The 25406-nt window shown below is 38.6% G+C and overlaps 1 protein-coding gene across 1 annotated transcript; it reads right to left on the reverse strand.

The window, feature by feature from the left end:
- Positions 1-411: 411 nt before the first annotated feature.
- LOC107292686 (transmembrane protein 68) lies at positions 412-21927 on the reverse strand. Its single transcript, XM_015821798.1, has 7 exons — positions 21919-21927; positions 20269-20599; positions 8989-9153; positions 8098-8291; positions 5932-5995; positions 4032-4171; positions 412-976 (listed from the first exon to the last, which is right to left on the reverse strand). The coding sequence occupies exons 2-7, from the start codon at positions 20594-20596 to the stop codon at positions 869-871; spliced, it is 999 nt and encodes a 332-aa protein (XP_015677284.1). The 5' UTR covers positions 20597-20599; positions 21919-21927; the 3' UTR covers positions 412-868.
- Positions 21928-25406: the final 3479 nt, after the last annotated feature.

The following is a 25406-nucleotide window of genomic DNA, read 5'->3' on the forward strand; positions in this document are numbered from 1 at the left end:
ACTCACAGTTATGAGGACTGCAGAGTCCCAGGGTCATGTGATCATCTTTTGCAACCTTCTGACAAGCTAAGTCAATGGGGAAGGCAGATTCACTTAACAACCGTGTTACTAACTTAACAATTGCAGTGACTTAACTTAACAATTGTGGCAAGAGAGATGGTTAAATGGGGCAAAATTCACTTAACTGTCTCACTTAGTGATAGAAATTTTGGGCTCAATTGTGGTTGTAAGTTGAGAATTACCTGTATAAGAATGTCAATTGTTGCAATTTTTTTCTTAAACAGAACAAGGTGTAATAGAATTAGATTTCCTATTGTGTCCAAGAAAGATACCGTTAAATATTATTTTATGCTTTAAAATTATTCAAAATTATACCCAACTAAAAGTTCCTTTTAATTACATGATCCAATATATTTTTCATAAAAATGAATTAGCGCAAGTCTGATTTAATAGAGGAATCAAAGAGAACTTCTACTACATTGGAGAATACATGGAATAAAAAAAATATCCAAGTTTTATAAAAAAATACGAAATTTAGTCCCAATCCATTTAAAGCTTACACTTAATTTAAGAAGTACTAGAAATATGCTATATATTTGATGCATTTTCAAAAAGCCTAAAAATCATGTTTACATCTTATTCCAAATTAGGATTGTGGTTTTTAAACTATAGTTTTATTTCTGTGAAAACAAAGTATTTATACTGAAAGGTTTACTTTCCTGAGCAATACATGTAACAATGATCTTCAAAGTCTGGTTTTCTGTAAAATTATACATTTGCACAGCAAATAAAAAACTATTGTAACAATTCTTAAATAATATATCACATTAAAATATCATTCAAAAATTTTCACAATGATTTGCCAAAGTTATTCATTGTCTTGTTTCTCTGTTGAAACTCGTTCTATCAAGGCTCTCCACACATTTCCTGGTATTTTCTGATGTTTGTCTATTAAACATTGTAGTGCATCCTTTGTCTATGAGGGGAATGAAGGATGAGAAATATAAATTATTCATTATTATTGCATAATTCAATGGTAAATTACATTTAAAAATCAAAAGAAAAATGAATCGTTTTCAAAATACAATATAACATTAACCAGACATACAGTAATTTAACCCTGAAATTACAGAACCCACACAAATACAAAATATATAGATTTCTCATTGTGGAAATTAGTTTTCATTAGACAATCTATACTTTAAACACTACAAAATCAAATAATAAACATAGGAGTAGGTTTCAGCCATGCTGATACTGGGCTACTCTGATTTTGTGTTTGTTAAAAGGGAATTCTGTCTTCTGCTGAATGGCAAGGCATTCTGAAACTCCAAGCTCCATTGAGCAATGCAAAATCCTTTATTTATATAATACAGCGAGAGGAAAAAGTATTTGATCTCTTGCTGATTTTGTATGTTTGCCCACTGACAAAAGAAATGATCAGTCTATAATTGTAATGGTAGGTTTATTTTAACAGTGAGAGATAGAATAGCAACAAAAAAATCCAGAAAAACACATTTCAAAAAATCTATAAATTGATTTGCATTTTAATGAGTGAAATAAGTATTTGATACCCTATCAATTAGCAAAATTTCTGGCTCCCAGGTGTTTTTTCTACAGGTAACAAGCTGAGATTAGGAGCACTCTCTTAAAGGATGCCTGACCACCTGTTCACAATAGCAAATCAGTCAATCAGATTTCAAACTCTCCACCATAGCCAAGACCAAAGAGCTGTCCAAGGATGTCAGGGATAAGATTGTAGACTTACCCAACGCTGGAGTGGGCTACAAGACTATCGCCAAGCATCTTGGTGATAAGGTGACAACAGTTGGTGCGATTATTCGCAAATGGAAGAAACACAAAATAACTGTTAATCTCCCTCGGTCTGGGGCTCCATGCAAAATCTCACCTGGTGGAGTTTCAATGATCATGAGAACGGTGAGGAATCATCAACAACTACACAAGAGAATCTTGTCAATGATCTCAAGGCAGCTGGGACCATAGTCACCAAGAAAACAATTGGTAACACACTATGCCGCGAAGGACTGAAATCCTGCAATGCCTTCATGGTCCCCCTGCTCAAGAAAGCACATGTACAGACTTGTCTGAAGTTTGCCAATGAACATCTGAATGATTCAGAAGAGAACTGGGTGAAAGTGTTGTGGTCAGGTGAGACCAAAACCGAGCTCTTTGGCATCAACTTAACTCGCTGTGTTTGGAGGAGGAGGAATGCTGCCTATCACCCCAACAACACCATCCCCACTGTCAAACATGGAGGTGGAAACATTATGCTTTGGGGGTGTTTTTCTTCTAAGGGGACAGGACAACTTCACCCCATCAAAGGGACGATGGACAGGGCCGTGTACCATCAAATCTTGGGTGAGAACATCCTTCCCTCAGCCAGGGCATTGAAAATGGGTCATGGATGGGTATTCCAGCATGACAATGACCCAAAACACACGGCCAAGGAAACAAAGGAGTGGCTCAAGAAGAAGCACATTAAGGTCCTGGAGTGGCCTAGCCAGTCTCCAAACCTTAATCCCATAGAAAATCTATGGAGGGAGGTGAAGATTCGAGCTGCCAAACGTCAGCCTCGAAATCTTAATGACTTGGAGAGGATCTGCAAAGAGGAGTGGGGCAAAATCCCTCCTGAGACGTGTGCAAACCTGGTGGCCAACTACAAGAAATGTCTGACCTCTGTGATTGCCAATAAGGGTTTTGCCACCAAGTACTAAGTCATGTTTTGAGAAGGGGTTAAATACTTATTTCACTCATTAAAATGCAAATCAATTTATAACTTTTTTGAAATGTGTTTTTCTGGATTTATTTGTTATTATTCTGTCTCTGTTAAAGTAAACCTACCATTAAAATTATAGACTGATAAAATTATAGACTTTGTCAGTGGGCAAACATACAAAATCAGCAGGGGATCAAATACTTTTTTCCCTCACTGTATAATGTCCTAAACTATTCTTAGAGTATTAATTCTGTTATTAAACTATATACGATTGATAAAAATCCCAATTTATTCATCTATAAAAAGTAACCAGTTAATTTTAGGAGACTTCATAGTTTCATACTCTTTCCCACATCTTCACTGAAAAAAGTGTTCATGAACAAAGGCAAACTCTAATCTGGGAAGAAGAATAAATCATTATTTTTCATAAAAGTGAATTAGTGCAAGTAGGATGGGACTTATCACTTCTGGTCCATTTGAAATTTTGTTGAGGCGCTAAGATTAATCTGACTGATAGAGCTTAGAAACAGAATCGTTTCTGTAAATGGTTCCAACCTCAGTGAATTGCCTCTTTAAGGATGTGCAGCTCTCCCTTTCACTTTTATTTTTCTAAAAAGGTTTGAAAAACCATCTCTAATGGCTGTTGACTGCTGAGTTTTACTATCACATTGTTGATAGCTGATCTTTTATTCTTTGGCTCTACAAAAGTTTTTTAGGCTATGTAAATTATATCATAATGTACTTTTGCTTCTATATGATTGAACTGTAAAATATATTTTTATTTCTATAATTTTAATGAACTCATGAATTAATATGCTAACTTTTAAAACAAAAAAGAATCCCAAATAGTTCAGAATCAATTCATAAAAAAATTAAAAGCAGTTCCTAAAAATTTAAACTACAAACAATTGACCATTATGCATTTAAGAACAATTAGAAGTAAAAATTTAAAAGAAGTAGAGAATACTGCTGCTACATAAAAAATAAAACTCAAGAATTCCTTGTATTTTGGGAACTTTGACGAATTCCCTAATCTTTCATTCAGCTTAATTTTCAAACAATCCTGTGTTTTTGTACTATTTATTTGAATAAAAATTTATGTTTCGATCCACAATTTGAATCACAAAAATGTTCTCTAAACATCCATATAGTTAGTATAAGCTGAAAGTATTTTGGCAATCCATCCAGGAGTCTTTATTTTAACCTTGTGAGGTTATTTTACAAGGTTATTACGAGGTTATTTTAACGTGGTAACCTTGATAAGGATATTAATACTCTAAAAGGAAGATCTTACTTTTTCGGTCAGTTCTTCTGCTGTTATGTTTGGATCATATGGAATAGGATCTCCCAAATATGTCTGCAGTTTAACTGGAAAGTTTCCATACAGAAGAACTAGTGGCAAACGAAGATACTCATATATCGATCTTAATAATTCTGGTTAATTAAAAAAAGAGGGATTAATAGTGTAGCAGGTACAATTATGTATTTTTACCCATTTATTCATTTAAAAAATCCAAGAAGCAGTGATTCAATCACAAAACCTGTATAAAGTTGCTTCCTGTCACAAATCTGAACAGCAATTTAGTGAATGCTTCCAGCACCATCTTGAACTCTGCATTAGGAACTTAAAGCTGCACTGCAGCTTGCTAAAATATTAAAGGACAGAGAAAGATACCAGGGTTAAAAACTAGGATGTAGTGAAAGAAGAGGAGACAAGAGAGAGGTAACTGCAAGGAGAAGCATTGCTTGCAATTAGTCGCTATACTGGTTTGTAATGGTCTGGAACAAGTTTGGAGTCTGGAAGTGGTCTTCATGGAAGATGTCATTTCTAATTTCACCTAAAAGGATTGAGGTTCTCATAAATCTATACAATGTTGCTTCCTAACACAAATCAGAACAAGGTAAGGATGTTATGCCAGAGTCCTATGGAAGTCATTACCATAAAATTTGGTGATATCCACTAACCCAAATGATTCTAAAAGCAGATGTATAAAGTGATGGAAGGCAGTTCTATGAATAGCGGGAGCAATAGCACTTAGACTTATATTCCACTCCATAGTGCTTTATAGCACTCTCTGAATGGTTTACAAATGTCAACATTTACCCCCAACAGTCTGGGTCCTCAATTTACCGACCTTGGAAGGATGGAAGGCTGAATCAACCTTCAGCTAATCAGGATCGAACTCCTGGCTGTAGGCAGAGTTAGCTGGAAACACTGCATTGTAACCACTGCACCATCATGGCTCCTAAGGATTAAGGGCTATTGGTCTTGAAGACTCAATGTTACCTCTGCATTGGGAACATTGTGTTTTTAAATGCCAGTTATAAGGGACTCATGGTCAAAGAGGAATATGCTTCCACCTCCTATCTGTTTATTCTGTAGAAATTATCTGGTTGGCTACTAAATGGCTGCTTCTTGCTTGATCAAGAAGAACTGTTCTTACGAGTTAAATTTGTCAACAATAACAATTTTGATTTATATCCGCTTTATATTAAAGATACTGGACATAATGTTGCTGCCTCATATTTTCTCCATAACAATCCTGTGATATGAGTTCGACTAAGAGAAAGTGACTGAGCCACAATCACCCAATAGGGTTTTATGCCTAAGAGAATACTAAAACTCAGAGTGTCCCAGTTTCTAGTCAAGGACCTTAACCACTATACTAAACTAGCTGAGTTTTCAATTTTTTCATCTTTTTATTTTATCAAACTGTAATCTCTCAAAGGAGAAATATCAAATCTCAAAAGTAAATGATAAAAGATTCTCTATTGTCATGCAGAATAGCCAACAAATTCTACATGCCCAGACTGTAATGCAGTGATTAAAGAGATGAACATGGATCCATCTAGGGTACTTAATTTTGCATCTGTCCTTCATGCAGTCTCAGGACAACTTTACATTGTGACAGATTCATACTGCTGATCTGGTATTAAAAATGGGAAATCCAGTTATGTTGCTTTCAGCTGCCATAGAAAGACAATATATAAATGAATTAACAATAGTTTCTTCTTGTACAAGAGACCAAGCAGCTTATTTATATATTAGAACATGATATTAAAAACCAGAGCATTTTATTTAAAATCATATCCAGCATTATGGGCATAACAGAGCCAAAATGAGCATTAATTAGGACCAACAAAATATAATCACAAATGATTTAATACAATCCAATCCAAACAAAGTTGCATACTTATTTGTCCTCCAACTATTCGAATATGTTCCCGAATATTTCGTGTGAACGTGGGAATGATGGGCTGAAAGAATAAAGGAGATAACATATTAACAAATTATTTCCCATAATCAACTGATTTTATACTAAATCACAAAGTTATATACCAGTATAGGAAACTATTTCTTAGTCACATTTCCAAGAAACTAAAGTATCTTTTTCCTTTTTTTGCAAGCACTCAGTGGGTGAATTTTGTAACTTACAGGGAATTTGAGTCTTAGTCATTCATTCTCAATCCAACCTTCTCAATACAAAGTTAGATAAGTCTCCCATTATTGCAACTTCAATCTATAGGAATTATAGGTCTGCACTCTGAGAATATTTGAGCTAGAATGTTAAATATATTAAATTTTTGCACTGCTCTTTTATGTATGAAGTTCTCCACATTTCAGAAAAGCAACCTTGTCCTGCAAGCAGTTAACGAAATAGAAAGTTATCTAGGATATTCTCAAATGTTCATTTTCATCAAAGATGTTATGGAGAAATCTGAGATGCTGGTAATAATAATTTTGTCTGCTTTAAGAATGGGAGAGGCATTTTGCAAAATCTGTTGGCACAAGCAAAGCATTCATGCTTGAAAACATTCATTCAGCTTCTGTGTCTGGAAGCTCAGACAACTCTTTGAAGAACTTTTTAAGTTTAACTTTTTTAAGTTTCTATAAATGTATGCAAGGCAATACTTTCAGTGGGAATACCCTCAAAGCAAAGCAGTTGTGCAATACATCTGGGAAGGTTCCTGAAAACCCACAGAAGCATCTGAGGACTGTATCTGCTTCAATGCTTAAAAAACAGGTTTTTGCTACCACCTGGCTTTTTAATTTGTCCCTGTCAAGACTCTGCAGTCCTAACAGTGATGCATTTCTCCCTAAAAAAGTATCATACCAACCAAAGGAAACATAAAATAAGCCACAGATAGAGTATATTAGAATTTGATTCATAAAATTTTGGAGTACCAGTATTTGAATTGTTCAATGTCAGCTATTAATTAGCATTAATGTGGTATTAAGTAAAAATTATCACAGTACATAATGCCATATTATTTATATAAATATTATGGGAAAATTGTATTGAAAAATCTGAAGAGATACATTCTCATCTTGCCCTTTTTAATGCATAAATGGTTATGACTCTTTTTAATGTGTATACAGTTATAAAAGGGTTATATCAGCTGCTTTTATATGGCAAGAAAAGCCAAACAGAGGAGCAGACTAGAAAACATTTCCCTAACTTCTTTTTTCTGAAAAATTGGAGAAATTTGAAGAAGGGCATGCACTACTTTTAATTGATTTTTAAAAAATAATATACTAAATGATTAAAATGTAAATTAAATTGGTTTACATTAAGGAAGCATACCAAACTGATACAGAAACGAACATGCTCAAGGAACACATTTCATTAATTTCTAGAAATTTGTGGAAATTATTTTTTAAAAGGATCAGAGTAAGTATAATCTGATACCTCAGATTCTGTAAAGCAAAGAGAGAAAGCAAAGAAACTCCATAGATACAGTCTGAGACTTGTGTGTGTGTCTCTCCTCCCTCACTTCAACAGTTCTGATACAGTAATGTATAAAGTAAAAAATACATTTTTTTAAACTACACGTTTTTCAACAGTAACATTTCCCTTTCCTGCTTCTTTAACTAAAATGAAGAGAAGCTATATTTCTTAGAATTCAGCAGTTTGTATATGTATTTGGAACAAAATTTAAAATAAACTAAATCAATAAATATGCAATTGTTTAAAAAATACGTTTCAATTGTGCATACAAAACATACTTTTAGGAGTAAATAAAGTTTCACATAATACTTTTTAGAAAGTTAACAAACTAAAATTATATCTATAAAAGGTGCTGAAAATAAGTACTGTGAGGTAGACTGAATACTGACTGGCCCAAGAATCTGTGACTGAGGATGGGTTGAGTTTCCTTAGTATCAGTCCAACCCCCTAAGATCACTATAGGACACTGGACTGTTTCTAATTTGGCTGAATCACCTCTCTCCATCACATTGTTTCATATTGCTTAAAGTTTACCAGAAAGGGTTTATTGTCAGAAATATTATATTTCTAAGCATGGTATACATAATCAGCTGTAATCTTATATTCCAGTTACTCCCACAGAATACTTACTACTTTCGCGTCAATGGCCACTTGAGCAAATCCTTTGCGATTTCTCCACATAATAGTATAATTTTCATCACTGAACAGTGCTTCCCGTACTCCCCCTGGTGAAATTAGCACCAGTTCTCCATTCTCTAATACTTTTCTACATTCTTCTTGAGATCCATGCAGAGCATGGAACACATTAATTAATAACTGTATACCTGGAATTCATAAGAATCTGTTGTAGGACTAATATTGATATAAAATTATGATCTCTCCACAGATACTATATTTTATCAGAAAAATACAGAATAAACAATGAACTACAAAGCAGATGTAAATTATGAGAAAGACAAAAAGGATTAAATTTTCACCAATCCATATGTAATGAAATATCTTCAAATCAACACTCAGTGATAAGAATTATAAATTTATAATTTTTTTATAATGAAAATTTATCCTGATAAGAAATCTATCAATTAAATATCTTTATATAGTTTATGCAGTATATATATATTTATGCTGTAAAGTTTACATCATATTGATTATTTAAAAAGCACTTTCCCTCAACTATCAATACCCGGAAACAATTTAACTGTAATGTACAGTAGCTGCAAAAGGCTTCATGATAAGAAATTTGAAATCCAAAACTGATACAATGGTATATCTAAGTTTCTTTAGAGTGCAGTTACATAAGACTTCAGGATAGGAAATTAAATCTTAACAAGCCAGAATAATTGAATAATTAGTAGTTGAATCAATTGTTATTTAAAATAAAAAAAATAAAAATAAAAAAATAATTTAGTTTACTGCTATCTTGCAATATATATCACAACCTAACTATGAAGTAAAGCTTATCCATACAGTACATTATTTCAGATGTATAAATAATTTCTCTTAATTATTCAGGACAATTACCTGGAACTAAAAATACAAAATGATCAGCAACTATATGGAGGATTCTTCTTTTCCTGATAAGAACAGTGGCTAACAAGTAGAAAAAGTCTATGGGAGTTGCTCCATGATAAAAAATAATCATTGCTGGTCCATCTGGTAGTTTTTCAAGACCATGTACCTCATAACCTGTTATGGACAGAAATAATCAAGATTAGCATTTGATACCAAGTTTGTGTAAAAAAATATTCTTGACATATTAAAATTACGAAACTGCTGAATACAGGTACCAACTATAAGTACATTACAATGCATGGCAGTTATTCATTACATAACCCATAATTGCATAAATGGAGCTGCGCACACAAGCGCAGGCACCCGCGGCTTGCATGGAACCATCCCCTCTGGGGCCCCCACCAGTATGCAAGGCCAGAAAAGTTGGAGACCCCTGATCTGATGTACTTGCAACATTCCATGCCCATCTATTTTCCTTGGTAGCTGGAGTCTGTCAATGCATCCCGGATGCAGGGCATGATTCACTGTCATTATTTTTTTGGTCTTCCTATCCAGGGCTTTTAGTTCTGCTTCAGTCCATTCCACTATTCTAGCTGTGTATCTAATGACTAGAATTGCCCAGATGTTAATTGCCTTGATGGTATTTCATCCACTGAGTTTAGACTTTTAAAATCTTCTTCACTCTCTTGTTGTATTCACTTCTAATCTTTTTCTTGATTTTAGCATACTTGATGTTGTCAGCTTGAAGGATACCCAGGTATTTGTAGTGATCAACTTCATCCAGACTCTTGATGTTATTTCCATAGGGTATCTTGATTCCTTCAGTTTTCACTTATTTTTTCTGTTTGATGGTGGCACATTTCTCCAGTCCAAACTTCATTGCAATATTTTGGCTGTATATATGGACAGTGTTGAGCAGCGATTCTATTTCAGATGGTGTTTTTTCCATACAGCTTCAGATCATCCATAAATGACATGATGTAAAGTAAATGTAAAGGAGGTAGGATCTAGCAGATGTTTTTGATGTTTGATAGCCATGGTCTGAGTTATTCAGTATTGTTGACAGAGAAATCAGTGAAATGATAAACAGTAGAGGTGATAGTGAGTCTCTCTGAAATATTCCTCTATTGATATTAACTTCTCTCAATCTCTCATCATTGACCTGCAACTATGTCTCCCATTGTGCCATCAATTTTTTCACAAAGCTTCTATTGTTTCTACTGACTCCTGTTATTTCTAGGCACTTGATTATCCAATCATATGGCAGAGAGTCGAATGCCTCTCTGTAATCAGTCCATGCTACATTCAAGTTGGTCTTCCTTCTCTTGCAGTTTTTCAAAATCATCTTGTCAATTAGGAGTTAATCTTTTGTTCCTCTGCTGTTTGGGCAGTTTCCTTTCTGCTCAGATGGAAAGTTTGTTTTCAAGATGCTACCGGACTGCATCACCTATCACACCAGTTAGCAATTTGAAAGTTGTTGGTAAGCAGGTAAATGACCTGTAGGTACCTGGTACTGCCCCTTTTGCTGGGATCTTTCATTACCAGGTAGGTTTTGCCAGAGGTTAGCTACTCTTCAGTTTCACTTTTTTTGCAGTGTGTTGTTAAACTGAGTATAGACCAGTCAAATGTTTCAACCAAAAACTACGCAGTTCATCTTCCCCAAGTACTGACTAATTCTTGATCTTCCTTGCTCTTTTCTCTATTATTTCTGCTGTTATTACTGGTTCTTTCATTTCAGCTTTTTTTATTCTTATCCACATCCTTTAACCAAACTGTTTCTTTCTTGTATTTTTTGGGTTATCCCATATCTGCATGCGGAACTGCACTGTTTCTTCCTTGTCAGGTCTGACTGATTCACTGCGATCACTCCATTGATGGATTGGTAGAAATGTTTCTAATTGGATTGAAACTGGAGGTTCTGCCTATAATTTACAATTCAAGCTTTATATCTGCTGATTTCTTTCACCTGTTGTAACTTGTTTGCATCTAATCTCAACTTGCTGATCCGATTTTCCATTTTGGTCTGATCTTCCATTTTGGTGGTGTACTGTTTGGCGGTGTACTGTTTGGCTTTTTTCTTCTTTGTTGATTTTGCACCCCAGGTATTCAGTTATAATTGCAGCTGTGCTGTACATTAGTTGGTTTATGGAAATTCGCAGTCATCCAGGTCATAGTTATCCCAAAGATGCTTTTTTTCATGAGGCAACTCGACTTTCTTATTTTTTCTTTGAAGATCAGCTTCGTGGATGACAAGCGAAATGTCTTCAAAGAAAAACAAGAAAGTCTAGTTGCCTCATGAAAAAAAGCATCTTTGGAATTAGTTGGTTTGTTTCTTGAAGTGAGATGGTTCTTTTACTTGATATAGTAATATTTGCATCTTTTAATGTTTGTGCTAGCTCTTTCTTTGGAGCAAGCTTCAATGCAGGCAGCTTTATTCTGATGTTTTTGTGCTGTTCTAGGTGCTCAGTTATTCTTCTATTAAATTCTTCTACTTCTTTAGTTTGAGGGCTTTGTTCTTTCTGAGGTGGAGAAGAGGGTGCCTGTTTCCAAATGAAAACAATTCTATATTTCTACTGGATTCCTTTACTGCCAAAACCCCTTGTTTGCCTTTACATTCGGGGTTATTTCTGGCAAGGCTTTGATATCTTTGGTCAGGGTGGACCTTCACAATTCTTTCTGTTTCTGTGAATATTTTATTTTGTATTATAAATTGATGTTGATCTGCTAGCCTCATTATTTCTGATTCTGGAAATTGTTCTTTCCAGAATTGGTGCAATCATTTCAAATAACCTATTCTTGTTGGACTTGAATTGTAATAACAGATTATTTCTTTGTTTTCAATCACTGTATATTTGTGACTGGAGAACACCTTTTCTTCCAGTACCTCTGTAGCTGTTGGTCTTGGTTGCTCAGCCAACTATCCTGAGTCCTGTAGCCTAGGGGTCCCCAATCCCCGGTCCGTGGGCCAATACTGGGCCGTGGCATGCCAGCAACCAGTCCGCATAAACAAAGCCCCATCCACGGGATGCAGGCAGCACACAAAACCATGTCCCCTCCGGTCCACGGAAAAACCTCTCTCCACGGAACTGGTCCCTGGTGCCCAAAAGGTTGGGGACCTCTGCTGTAGTCCATTTTTCACCCGATATCCAGGAACTGCAAAATCTAGTGCGGATCCTGTTAAGCTGGGCGACAAACAAGCTGGTATGGATTTCTGTAATTTATGTCTCACCATATTTTTTTATGGGAAACACTTTTTATCTGACTTCTCTGATAAGACTATCCAGTATGGCTGAACCTTTGCATAACTGTCATCTTCCTCAGAGCACACAAATCTCACAACTATGTCATAATTAAAATGAAGATAGAGGGTTACAATACATTTACTTTCAAATGAAAAATCTATATACATTATCTCACACTTTTTTAATACAAAGGACAGATTTATCTCAGGTGAGACAGTCAATTTACAGCAATGAATTGTTTTGTAGACATTGCAGGAGATATATATGGTACTCAAAATCAAATTAAGTAATATGTAGCTTATGCTTTTTAATAGAACCTATTGGTCTGAATAATTGGTTGTTTTGCTTACTGCCATTAGAGTTCTTATCAGTGTAAAAATATGTTTTTACAATCAGAATAGTCCTGCAAGAATATTATGGGTTTGCTCTGCACTCCAGAATAATGGTGACAAAGTAGACTATCAGGTCTAGTAGTAATTTAATTAATCAATTATCCCTATAACTATATCAAAGTAAAAAATGAAAGTAAAATACCAGATCTAATTCCAGGGTAAAATAAATAAAAGAAAATACAATAAGAAAATACATTAAGTGGTAAATACAAAGACTCGGCATTCAGATAAATACATTGCCTTTACATGATATATTCCTGAAGACCATGTGGCTTCAATGCATTCAATGAATTGTGGCTGCTCCGAAAATGGCACACGCTTCCAGGACAAAGCCATTGATCCTGCAGTGTGACCAAGGACAAAGTGGCCTGCCCTCCTTCCCAATATGACCTCCAGAGATCTTCCAAAGGTACATATGTGATTAGTGAGACAGGTGGAGGAGGGTAGTGGTGGGGGGAGGAGGTTGGAAGCAGATCCAAAGCCTCCAATGATTGGGAATGAAGCATGGCGTGCCTCAGAGGGTGAGGAAGGCACCCCATGGCAGGAGGGATTGGTCCTATACTAGGCTTTCCAAGCCTCCCTCACCTCTGAGGCATCCCGTGCTCCACTTAATGACCACATTAGGGAGAACAAGGTCATATAGTCACTTTACTTAACAACCCATTGTAACTTACAGTGGTATGTTAAGTAGTACCTGTAATAAATTTATCATGAATCTTTGACATGTGAATGTCTGAAGCATAAATGAATCCTAGAATATCACCGACATATTGGCTTAAAAATCATTGGGACTAGATGAAATACAATCCCATCTAACACCTTTATGCAGATCTGGACATTTTGCTGCTTACCTTTGGGTATCCATGTCTTGTCTGCTGCATTGGAATCAGGGACAGGACAACATTGGTGGAGGCGGGCATACAGTTTTGCATACATGTCAGCCATGATTCCAATTAGGCTTACTAGTACATAATTTTTGGGGTTATCTTTGTTTCATTTTTCATATATAGGGACTATAATGGCAATGTTCCATCCGATGGAATACGACCTGTATTGTTTATATGAAAGAGTAGCCCTGAGAATAGGGGCCACCAATCAACCTGTATCCTGAAGAGTTATAAGGTAAAACATTTTCTCCAATCCTTATTAGATTTCAGAGCCATGTTTAGTTAAAGAAAGCACTGTGACAGAGTTCACATATGCTGGATCATTTACTCAAGACATATTAAGACTGTAATAGAAAAATAAACAGCTCAAGAAAAAAGAAGCATCATTTAGATTTACTGTTATGTGTGAATCAAATATCTCTTTTCTCTCTTAAGATATAGTGTTCTTGCAGTTATTAATCTACCCTGAATGAACCATTTTATAAAAAGTGATCAGCTTTTTGAAACAATGATCTCATAATGAAATAAGGACTTATGAGAATGTATCATTCTCATAATCTCTAGAATTTCATCCTGAAAGAAAAGCAACATGGACTTGTAGTACCAACAACGTTGACTTTGTAGTATTGTTGTACTTGCTAAATAACATAAGGTTTTTTGTATTTTGATATGCCTTATTTTTCTCTTTTTAAATGTATCATTAACAGTTTATCAAAATCTTGTAGACTGGAATGTACAGTAAAAAGGTTTTTCCCTCAGTAATAGGACTGTGTAACTACTGACTGATTGATACATTATAACTTTCACAAACTGCAAGATAAACTATTTTTTACTCTTCAGCAGAGAATAGGGCAGGAGTGAGTTTGGATAACAAAATGTCTGTAGTTTAATCTTCTGGGAAGGCAAAGAACTCTTTCAGTGTTAATTGCCATCTGGTTTGTCTCTTCATGGACTCTAAATAACCTTATGACTGTTTTTCTCATTAACATTCTACTTTCTCCACCACATATGTAGAAGCTCATTTAAATTGTCATGCTAAGAATATTATGGGATAGCATGTACTGATAAGTTACTGAGCATGTTCTCTAGATGCCTTATGACTTAAATTATGCTACCCAATGAGAGAAAACATTCCAAACCCAATATGTTTGACCTGCATATAAAGTTATTCCTTCCTTTCCTATGGGTCTTGCACCTTGTACTTATGGGAGACTACCAGGCTGGCCAGTACACAAATAGAATCAACTACAGCTTAAACTGTGTCCTGTTAACATCTAGATGAAGACAAATCAGATGTCAACGCTGCTAACATCGGATGTTCTTGCTTTGACAACAGATGGAAATGCAGCCATTTTCTCTATTGCTTTTAGAATTAGTTGATGCTGGGAGGGGGAATAGGGATGAGAGTCCAGCTAGTCATAACAATAATAACTTAGTTGTGGGAACCCAAGGACATTGGGCCCAGAGCTGATAGTGTTTTGGCAGGCTGGAGGGCTGGGGAGAAAGCCCCCGCTTCAAGCTAATTGGGGAATGTGATTTATGACTGTTTATTGGAGGAGGGAATTGCACTTTGTTACTTTGTATCCAGGGGAAGGGAATTTAGTTTCTGGTTTCAACTATGTAGTGCCGATACTTTGTTTCTCGAATAAAAGATTCTTTAAGGTAAACAATGCCTCAAAGTTCTTTTGAAGAGTTTCATCTGTCGGAACCTTGACATCAAAAAACTTTGGGCAATTCCTATAAGCTTGGCATTCAGAGAAATCATTCATCAATAAACACACACAGATAAACACATCACTTAAAAGTCACAATCAAAAGCCAAGGAAGGAGACAAACAGCCTAGAGCAGGAGTCCTCAACCTGTGGACCACAGCCTGGTAGTGGGCTGTGGCCTACTGGCCACTGGGCCATGGGGCAGGCTGGCCAGTGTGCATGTGTGCACACACATCCCATCACTTGTGCTAACACTGCGGCCGCAGGGCACAAAAACAGGATGGCGCACCACGGACCGCAGCTGCGCGTCATGGTGCAAAAATGGGATGCAGATGCCATGCCTCATGGCACGAAAATGGGTGCTACCACACCGCGGGGTGCAAAAACAGGCCGCTACCACACTGCAAGGTGCAAAAATGGACACCACACTGCCGTGGGGCACAGAAATAGGTCACCACCACACCGTGGGGTGCAAAAATGGGGTGCCACCACGCTGCAAGATGCAAAAATGGTTGCTGAAGCGCACAGAAACAAGGCGCTGCACCACACAAGAACAGGATAGGGTTAGTATCACGCGGGCGCTAGCCCTGCCCCATTTGCGGTATATGTGTACTTGCGGCCCTGTGCGCATATGCACGCACACATGTAAAATGCTTCCCCTCCTTTTTCCTCCGGTCTTCCAACCGACAAAGGTTGGTGGCCTCTGGCCTAGAGCACATCTCCTCCAGCAGCCAACATTCAGAAAGCAGAAAATAGCACCAGATAATCAAGGAAAAAATAACATGATCAAGAAACCATCGAAGAACCCATACCCTATCAAGATTGGCACATCAAACAACTATACACACATATGGAGCAACAAGCACCACTCTTACCTGTGCTGATAATTTTACCTGGCTGGATAATTACATGTCTGCAAGAAGACAACCAAGCTCTCAGAGCACCAAGAACACAACAAAGATAATAATAGTAAATATAAAAACTTAGGACAAATAGTTTTATAAACGGGCCTGAGAAGACGTCTGGCATAATTCTGAATGAAAATACAAAAAAAGTGGCAGTGAGCAACATTTGAGAAGTGCTAGGTGTTTCTTAATGCAAGCATGGAAGCAGAGAGATGTTTCATAGGTAATAGATGTTTTCTCCTTCAGATTGGAATGGGAAAGGAAAAAAGGCCTGAAAAAGGAATGAAGAAGTGGTGTAAAATCCAGTTTAAAAAGTATTAGTAACTTCTTGTACAGGTTAAGAGAAACTTAGTTACTCAAGAAAGAAAGACTAGAGTAGTCTGTGGCCCCTAGCTGATACTGAGAAACAAGTCTACAATTGGGACAGGCAAATCCCTTGTCAGGATACATAGGTAGAGGAAGGATACTTTCAGCTACAATATCCAATAGTTTCTACCAGCCAGGTATCAGGAGAAAGCATAGTAGATGCTGTCAGAAATTTAGGGAATGTCAAATGCAAAAGAGAAAATAAATACAAACTGCAATGGTAGAAGGACCTACAGTATTTATGCTGGAACCTTTTTCAAAAGTGGGTACAGACACTTGTAGGCTGTCTTTTCCAAGAACAGCTGTAGGAAATAGACATATACTGGTAGCTTGTGATTGCACACACTAATATTCAGAGGAAGTTACAATATAAGCCACCATGGCAAAATGGAGAGACGAGGGATTAATGGAAATCTTTAGCAGATTTAGCATATCTACTTAATCTATCCCTTGACAGATTAAGGGAACAATTTTAAATTAACCCTCCTAATATAGCTCCACAATGCTTTGTGAATGAAAGGATTGCAGACTAGTTCAAATCACCCATGAGCACACATGGGCTAATGGATTATTTAAGTCAGAGTCTCCAGAATATTTTTTTAAAAAAATATTCACTTCATTCCATTCATTAGGACATTTGATTGCCATCTTTCATTCTACATAGAGAAATACCACAGGCCTCATCAGGATTTAGTCCTTTTGAATTACTATATTTAAGATAGAGAATAGGGATCTTGGATGTAGTTTAAAAAACGTTGGATAACCAGAACTGAATATCCTAAACAACTGATTGAATAGGTACTAGTTCAAACTACAGTCTCTTATCAAATTCCCACAAGAACACTTAGCCTTGGCACAGGATTCACAGAAGAGGTGGTATGATAAAAATGTCTGGCAATATAAGGGCTACTGTTATGATGAGGCACCAAATGTAAAGTGCAATGACAAGTTACCTCCTCCACTGTGAAACAAACCCATCATTGGAAGCTATCAAATTGAGCTGCGTAATGAAAAATGTGAGCTTTACAATGCTAACTGCTTGAGAAAAGAGCAAGTTCTCCTGAATAAGGATAATCAAGTTTTCAAGGATTAGAGAATTTGAAGGATTAGATAGGATGAAGGATTAGAGAGGGAGGATTAAACCAGGGGTCCCCAACACCTGGGTTGTGGTCCACTATCAGGCCATGGCCTATTTGCAACCGGGGAGCGCAAGCAGCAGGCTGGTGCAGACATGCAGCTCAAGTTGCGTGAGCGGTGGGCTGATGCATGGGCACATATGCAAACAGCTCAACTTGCACAAGTTGAGCTGCACGTGCATGCCAACCGACTTGCATGAGTAGAACTGCACATGCATGCGTGCTCATCCGCCGCTCATGTGGCCTGGTTGTCCCCTCTGCCGGGCTGCTAAGTCAAAAAGCTTGGGGATTGCTTGATTAGACGGTACTTATAATCAAGAAGTACGGATCAACCGAGAACTATCTCCATTACAAAAAGAAAAACTAAACTGATCCAGATCTTCTAAACTACATTTATCAATGTCTCTGGAACAACCACATTATTTGAATATGGGCATGCTTTAGGTACCAACTTCTAGAGAGTGTTGGCTATCAGGATCCAGAAAGAAAACCTTTTCTCCTGTGGCACCCATCCTTTGGAACATCATTCCCCCTGAGATTAGACATGGCTTTGTGCTCAAACCTGGAGCTTTGCTGGCTGAGGAATTCTGGGAGTTGAAGTCCACAAGTCTTAAAGTTGCCAAGGTTGAGAACCCCTGGGTTAGAGCCTGTCTCATTTTATGAATGATAGGTTACATCATGTTTGGCTACTATATGTTTTTATTTTTGTTTTATTTTACATATTATAAGTTATTTCTTTCACTGTAAGCCACTAAGAATTGTGTAAAAGTGAAATGGGGGCCATATAAATTTATTTAAATAAATAAATAAATATATGTCAATGACATGAGGGGATGCCAAATAATAAGACATAGACCAGTGATGGCGAACCTTTTAGAGACAGAGTGCCCCAAAACTGCCCCGCCCCCCGCCCTGTCCCCACCCCGCCCTGCCCGAGGGCCACCCACCAACTCCACAGCCCACTGCAGATCGCCCAGGCAGCCCTACAGCTCCATGGCCACCACACCCTCTGCCCGCTCCCTCCATCATCTGCGTGTGACGGGGCGTGAGGGCGGAGTCTTGTGTCTGCTGCCCAGCTGCCATGTGCTTGGCTGCGCTGCTCCATGTGCACCGCGCCTGGGAACAACTCTCCTCCAAGGGGACTGTTGGTGGGGGGGCGCTGGGGGAGGCGGGGCTGGGGCAACGATGTGCTTGCCGACAGAGAGGGCTCCGAGTGCCACCTCTGGCACACATGCCATAGGTTCACCATCACTGACATAGACCATATTTATTCCAAAAGGATCCCAGAATACATTGGAAAAAGAGGTGGTAAAATGTTGAAATTGGAAATGTCTACAGGTACCCTTGACTTAGTCATGATGAAATCTTACCCCCTAGTGATAGATAATCTCACCCAGGAGCATCAGGTAGATACTAAATAGGAGTGAAGAAAGCACTGATTCCTCAAAGCAGGGGCCACAAGTTAGATCTTTTGCTCCCAATTAATCTTTTGTTCCCAATATCAACTGAAAACTGAAAACAGCTTTGCAGGAAGGAAGTGAACTAGGACAACACAATGCTCCCCAGTCCTAAGCCCCAGAGTCATTCCAGAATGCAATGGTTGATGGTATTGAAAGCTGTAGAGAGGTCAAGTAGAGCAAGGACTTGCTACCCTCTTGCTCTAACCACTACCTCCATGTAGCTCTTGTCAGAGATCCCAAAACATGACCAAATGCTATTTCCATCCTTCATCTAGGCCTGAAGTCCAACTAAAGGGATCCAAATAATCTGTTTCAATCTGGATCCTCTGGAACTTCAGCATGACTGCCTTCTCAACAACCTTCTACAAAAAGAGAAGGTTGGAGACAGGATGAAAATTGTCCATCAGGGTAACATTGAGTAACCACTTCTTAAGAAGAGGGTGCGTCACAATCTCCTTAATAGACTGGGGCATCACCCTCTCATTCATAGATGCATTATCTACTGCTAGTATCCACCAGCATATCATCCCCTGGGAAATTTTTACCAATCATGTGAGACACAAATCTAACCCACAGATGTCGGAGCTCACATTCCTTAGGATCCTGTCCACTTCCCCATGACAGGGTCAAATTCCCATGGTACGAATTCACATAGACATTGTCTTCATTTCTGCACAAAGAAGATTCCAGGAGTTCCAGTGACCAAAAACATGGAAAGTCCAGCCAGAAGCCTATCATCCTCCACACCAAAAGGTCCAGCTGTCACCCTTGGGGCAGACCAGGAGAACTCATGTTTTTCGCAACTTCCATCACCATCACACAGCCAGCACCAACTTAATAGAGGCGACCACATCACAAAATCGCACCTGAGTTCCTGAAACACACCATACATAAAAACTGCCATTTTGTCCCCAAATTAGGGAAACATTTCCACACGTGGAGTTTCTCTTATATTTCTGTATGCCCCTTTTTTACAATGTTAATGCATTATCAACTTAGGAAAGGGTAAAATTATAAACTGAAATAAAAAACCTCTGACATACTAAAAGCATTATTTTTAAAAAAAATTACAGGGAATTGTAAATAAGCATTATTAAATTACCCAGTGACTTTATGAATATTTGCCCTTCAGACTGAGGATAATTTAATTCACAACTATCATGCATAAGAAGAATGGTAGGATACTTACCATTCCATATTCTTGCATGAGCATACCATATAGTTGCCAACATTTGTCTTGCACCATCCCAGAAATCATTCAAGTGACCTTCTTTTATGTCTGTCCTTCTTTTGTAAATATGAACAATGATAGCAGAAATATAAAAGAGGAGGAGAAAAACTAGTGGAAGCAGAAATCCTATGAGTAGTGGCATAAATAGCCATATGAGATAGATGAGGTAACTCAAATATTCTCCCAGGCGTTCCACTCCAGTCCATTCTTCTAATACATAAAGCATGCATCTTAAATAGGATATGAATATCTGTTCTGTACCACAGGATTCATTTTGGTGTATCATGTTCTGTTTAAAAAGGAAATAAAACATAAAACATTTTAAAAGTCCAGACCATCATATATTTGTCCTTGAATTGTTAATTTGACTTTTAACTATTACATTGTATCATTAGAGAAAATACAAAAATGCAAATCTACACACGTCACCTAAGAAATGAGTCCAATTAAACTTAATAAAGCTTAATTCCAAATAAATGATTATAGAATTGCAGTCTTATATAGTAAATGAACATGTACTATGGTCACGGCCAAGTGTACCATCCGATCTAAGAACAACAAATCTGAGATCCTGACATACTTGTTTAGCTTGAAATTCTTGATTTTAACTTCATGTACTACTAAACAGCAATACAAGTTTTGTAATATTATGCAAAGCTTTCGTGTGATCCCTTATTTAATGCTGTACTCTAGTATCACTCTACCATTATACTATATCAAAAGGAAGTAACTTCAAGCATTGAAACCTCTAACATCCTAGAACAGTGGTGGCGAACCTATGGCACGGGTGCCAGAGGCGGCACTCAGAGCCCTCTCTGTGGGCACGCGCGCCATCACTCCAGTCCTAGGCCTTCAGCTGGGTTTTATAAAAGCTTTTCGCTTTAGGCCTCCGTTGCCGTGTACAAAAAAAAAATTCAATCTATCAGTCAATTTCAACTTCTCGCGAGAAAAAAAAAGATCTTGCAAAGTTGGAATTGATTGATTGAACTTTTTAGTCCCACCCAGTCTGTTGTTACCACCGTAGTCACGCCCACCCAATGGGCCACACCCACCCAGCACCCGATGATGCATAAGTGGGTTTTGGGTTACAGTTTGGGCACTCGGTCTCTAAAAGGTTCGCCATCACTGTCCTAGAATATATAAAAAATCAACTCCACATCCCTACAAAATACCCTTATTTTTAAATATGCATGTTTAGACACAATAGTCCAATTCATGCAAGGCAGAGTTATTGAACACTCAAAAGGGGGGTGAATTGGTGATATGTTCTTGAAATGGCCTCCTATCTCTTCTTGCAATTTTCTCAATCTATAAGAGTTTGAAAAGGTTGCCTCTTTACAGCAAAACCACAGAGAATCCTGTGGCACCTTAAAAAGATTTCCAAATTATTACCACATAAATTTTTTTGGGCTACAAATCTATTAGAGGCAACATCCATCAAGAAGCTGATTATGTAGACATAATAAATTTATCCACGATTGGCACCTGTCAGAAATGATTTGACACATGCATTAAATAATCTAGGTTCAGGCAGCCACTGGGAATTAAGATACACACTAATCTTTGATGATTTTCCTCCACCTGGGATTACTGGCTGATCATGCTTACTGGGAAGAATTAATGTTGCAACTTATCCCGAGGGTAACAGACTGGAAAAGCTGTCTGTTGGATATGCTTAATTTCAAGAAAGATGATCAGATGCAGCTTCTCATCTGCTCTTCAAAAACCTCTGGCTGGTACAGATTCTTCTCCAGTTTCACCTATCCTGTAAATTAGATTAACATTTTAATATGAGAAAGAGAAGGGGATTCTGTTCTTTTTCGTTTCATCCTACCAAAACCCAACCCAAATAAGGCCTTCAAAGCTTTGAATGCGATAGTTTCTTCACTTCGACACCCGCAGGATTCCTCTCGCAGTGGCAAAGGAAGAATACCTCCGGACTCTCGCTTTTACAATGAATTCCCTTGGGTGCCTTCAAGAAGCAGAACCGTCTCCCTTCAGGTTATACCGGCAGGATTTTCTTCCGACTGGGACGAGCCATGGAGAAGAGCTTTCAGGACAGACTGACAAGGAAGTGTCCTGCGCTCCGCGGGAATCAAGAAAAGGTTTTGGTTTTTTTGCCACAAAGGGTGCAACGAGGCCGGTCAGCCGAAAGGGAGCCCAATGCCAGTGCTGTCCACCTCACGGCCGGAATTGACTAACCCGGGTCAGCCCAGCCAGGGAAGAGCGGCCCGTCCGTCTCCCTCGCCCTCTTTCAAACGCAGGAAACGCTTCGCCGTCCGAAAGATCCCAGCTTTTATTCTGCTTTTCCTCTCCACGCCCAGAAAGGGCGGTATTGGGATCGGGCGCATCTACCCTAACCTGCGGCTCGCAACCCGAGAAGCGGAGCCCTCCGAGACGCGTGCCCGGGGCTCCTTTGAAGCTAAGAAAGGGGAGCCCATTCCAGCCTCCTACCGTGGGGCGCTTCCGAAGGAGGACCGGCGCGCACGCGCCTCGGAGGGTTCCGCTTCTCGGGTTGCGAGCTGCAGCGCCGCCATAAGTAGACCAATAAAGAGATCCACCGTCTTTAATACAGAAGGGGGGCGGGGGAGGCGGTCGGAGTGAAACCAGCCTTAAGTGGGAGCTAATAGGTGAACGAATAAGCCCGATATCTCGCCTTTCCCCCAGAAGCCCCAGACGGCATACCGCTTTTCCCCATTCCAGTTGTATCCTTCTAAAAAGTTGTTGGAGCCACCCTATTGGTCCACAGATGAAAGGGAAGCGTGACAAACCGTGTTGCCGGAATCCGCCAATACTCGAATTCAGTGTTTTGCCTGGTCTGCAATCAGGCTATGTGTTCACAAGACCCTGAATCAGAAAGCAAGTGACCTCTTTCAGCGAGTACAGTTGTGCGATCGGCACCAGTGAATTATAATTCCATACGAATCGTCTCGTCACTCTAATTTCTGTCTCTATCAAGCTCGAAGTCCCTGGACCAGGGGTAGGCAACCTTGGCTCTTTTATGACTCGTAGACTTCAACTCCCAGAATTCCTGAGCCAGCTATGCTGGCTCAGGAATTATGGGAGTTGAAGTCCACGAGTCATAAAAGAGCCAAGGTTGCCTACCTCTGGCGGCCTGGGCGATGCTGAAAGTAAGGCAAGACTTTGGCGCATGCTCGTTTTGCTCTGTGGCACTTCCTGTTTTTCATTTGCTCGACGCTTTCGTTCGCCGGGGCGTGAATATATATAGACCTCAGAGAATTTTGGATGCCTGCTCTAAACGATTTTGTATATCGTTACTCTATTACTCAGTCTGTAACAGTTCCAAGGGGAGACATATTAGCCTTTTGCAGCAAAAATGCAAAATGTTTATGACCTTTAAGTAATAATTGGGGAGGGTCTGTTTTATCTGTTTTTATATTTCACGTTTACTTTCTAACGCACAATCTTTTTTATGCATGTATTTCAGATTAAAATGTCTTCTGTTGCGGTTTCTGGACAAGGATACAAAGACCTTTACTTGAATTAGCAAAACTATTATAATTCAGAATGAAGCAGATGAGCCTAAAATCTTTCGGCTCCTCTACATTTTAAATTGCTATGGCAAAAAGATGTCTGTATAACTTTGACTAGAAGACCATCATCCCCCCCCCCTTTTCTGGTTCCACTTCAGAGAGGCACTGCTGAGCGTGTGTGACTGCCTAATGGAAGTCTATAGCAAAATATAGTAAGTTTAGAAGTATAAGCTGTTCTTAATGGTCACCTGAGATGCTGCAGGAATGTCTCCCTCACCCTCATTTCTCTAACCAACCATGGATTGCAGAAACAGAAGGGAAGATATTGGTATAATCTGTATTAAAAGACCTGCTTGCCCCCGCTTTATCACATAGATTTTCTGTACATATCCAACCATCTACTAGTAGACCTGTGATGTGTCCTGAATGGCCAGGCAACTTTGATGCAGGTGTGCTGAAACTGCAAGGGGAGTTAGGCAAAGAGACACCAACCCATGCTCAGAGCTTTGACCTACAGCCAAACAAAGAGAGTAATATGGAGAAAATAAAATTCCAGGTAAAATGTTCTTCAATCTGTACTTTTGGGGGAAAGGATGAGAAGACCCATTTCCCTGATTTCTTACCTTCCATTATTTCTTTTCCAAGGAACTGGAAGTAAGCATTTCCAGAGTGGAATGTAAAATAATGCCTCCACCTTCATAAAATAGGGATATTTCTTTAATTGAAACATTAAAATAGTCCTTGAATTTAGCTTTCCACATAGTGGCTGCTGTCACCATATACTTCTACCAACAATGAACAAGTTCTAAAAGCCTTTGCCTCACTTTGCCTCTTAACTGAAATTCTGACAGTCTTCATTTGACTTAAACAAAATATCCCACAAAAATATGTCTTCATTGGGAAAAGAGAGGTTTTATGTTGACAAGTCTGGACTGTGGCAGATGGAATTGAATGGTGAGATCCAATGCTGTGACTGCCTCTTGGGTGGTTCATGAGGTGCAAACATATTTCCTTCTTGTGCTATCAGACTTTTCTTAATCACTTTTAAAAAGTTTTGCTCTGAATTGATAGTAGTGCTATATTCAAGGAAATTTATGTAACACCGTCTGTATCCCCAAATACCTCTCATTACAAATTTTCCCACCAAAGCCTGGGTTCATGTTACTTAGGCTTTCCTTCTAGGTGAAGCGTTGTGATGATAGTCCATGAATCATTTTTTGGTTCTGAGTCATAATGAAAACCCCTTCTTTATTGGCTGTCATGATGCTATAAAGAAATTTTTCACCTTCATTGTCATGATGCTATAAAGAAATTTTTCACCTTCATTGTCATCTAGACCCATACCAGTCGGGCTTCAGGCCGGGACACAGCACGGAAATGGCATTGGTCACGTTGGTCAATGGTCTCTGGAGGGCCCGGGACAGGGGTTATTCCTCTGTCCTTGTTCTTTTGGACCTCTCAGCGGCTTTTGATACCGTGGACCACGGTATCATGCTGCGGCGTCTCGGTGGGTTAGGAGTGGGAGGCACTGTTATGCAGTGGTTCTCCTCCTTCCTCACCGACCGTACGCAGTCTGTATTGGCAGGGGGACAGAGGTCGACT

This window comes from Protobothrops mucrosquamatus, unplaced genomic scaffold, assembly GCF_001527695.2.
Source record: "Protobothrops mucrosquamatus isolate PMUCROS unplaced genomic scaffold, P.Mucros_1.0 scaffold1401, whole genome shotgun sequence".
Lineage (NCBI taxonomy): Eukaryota > Metazoa > Chordata > Lepidosauria > Squamata > Viperidae > Protobothrops > Protobothrops mucrosquamatus.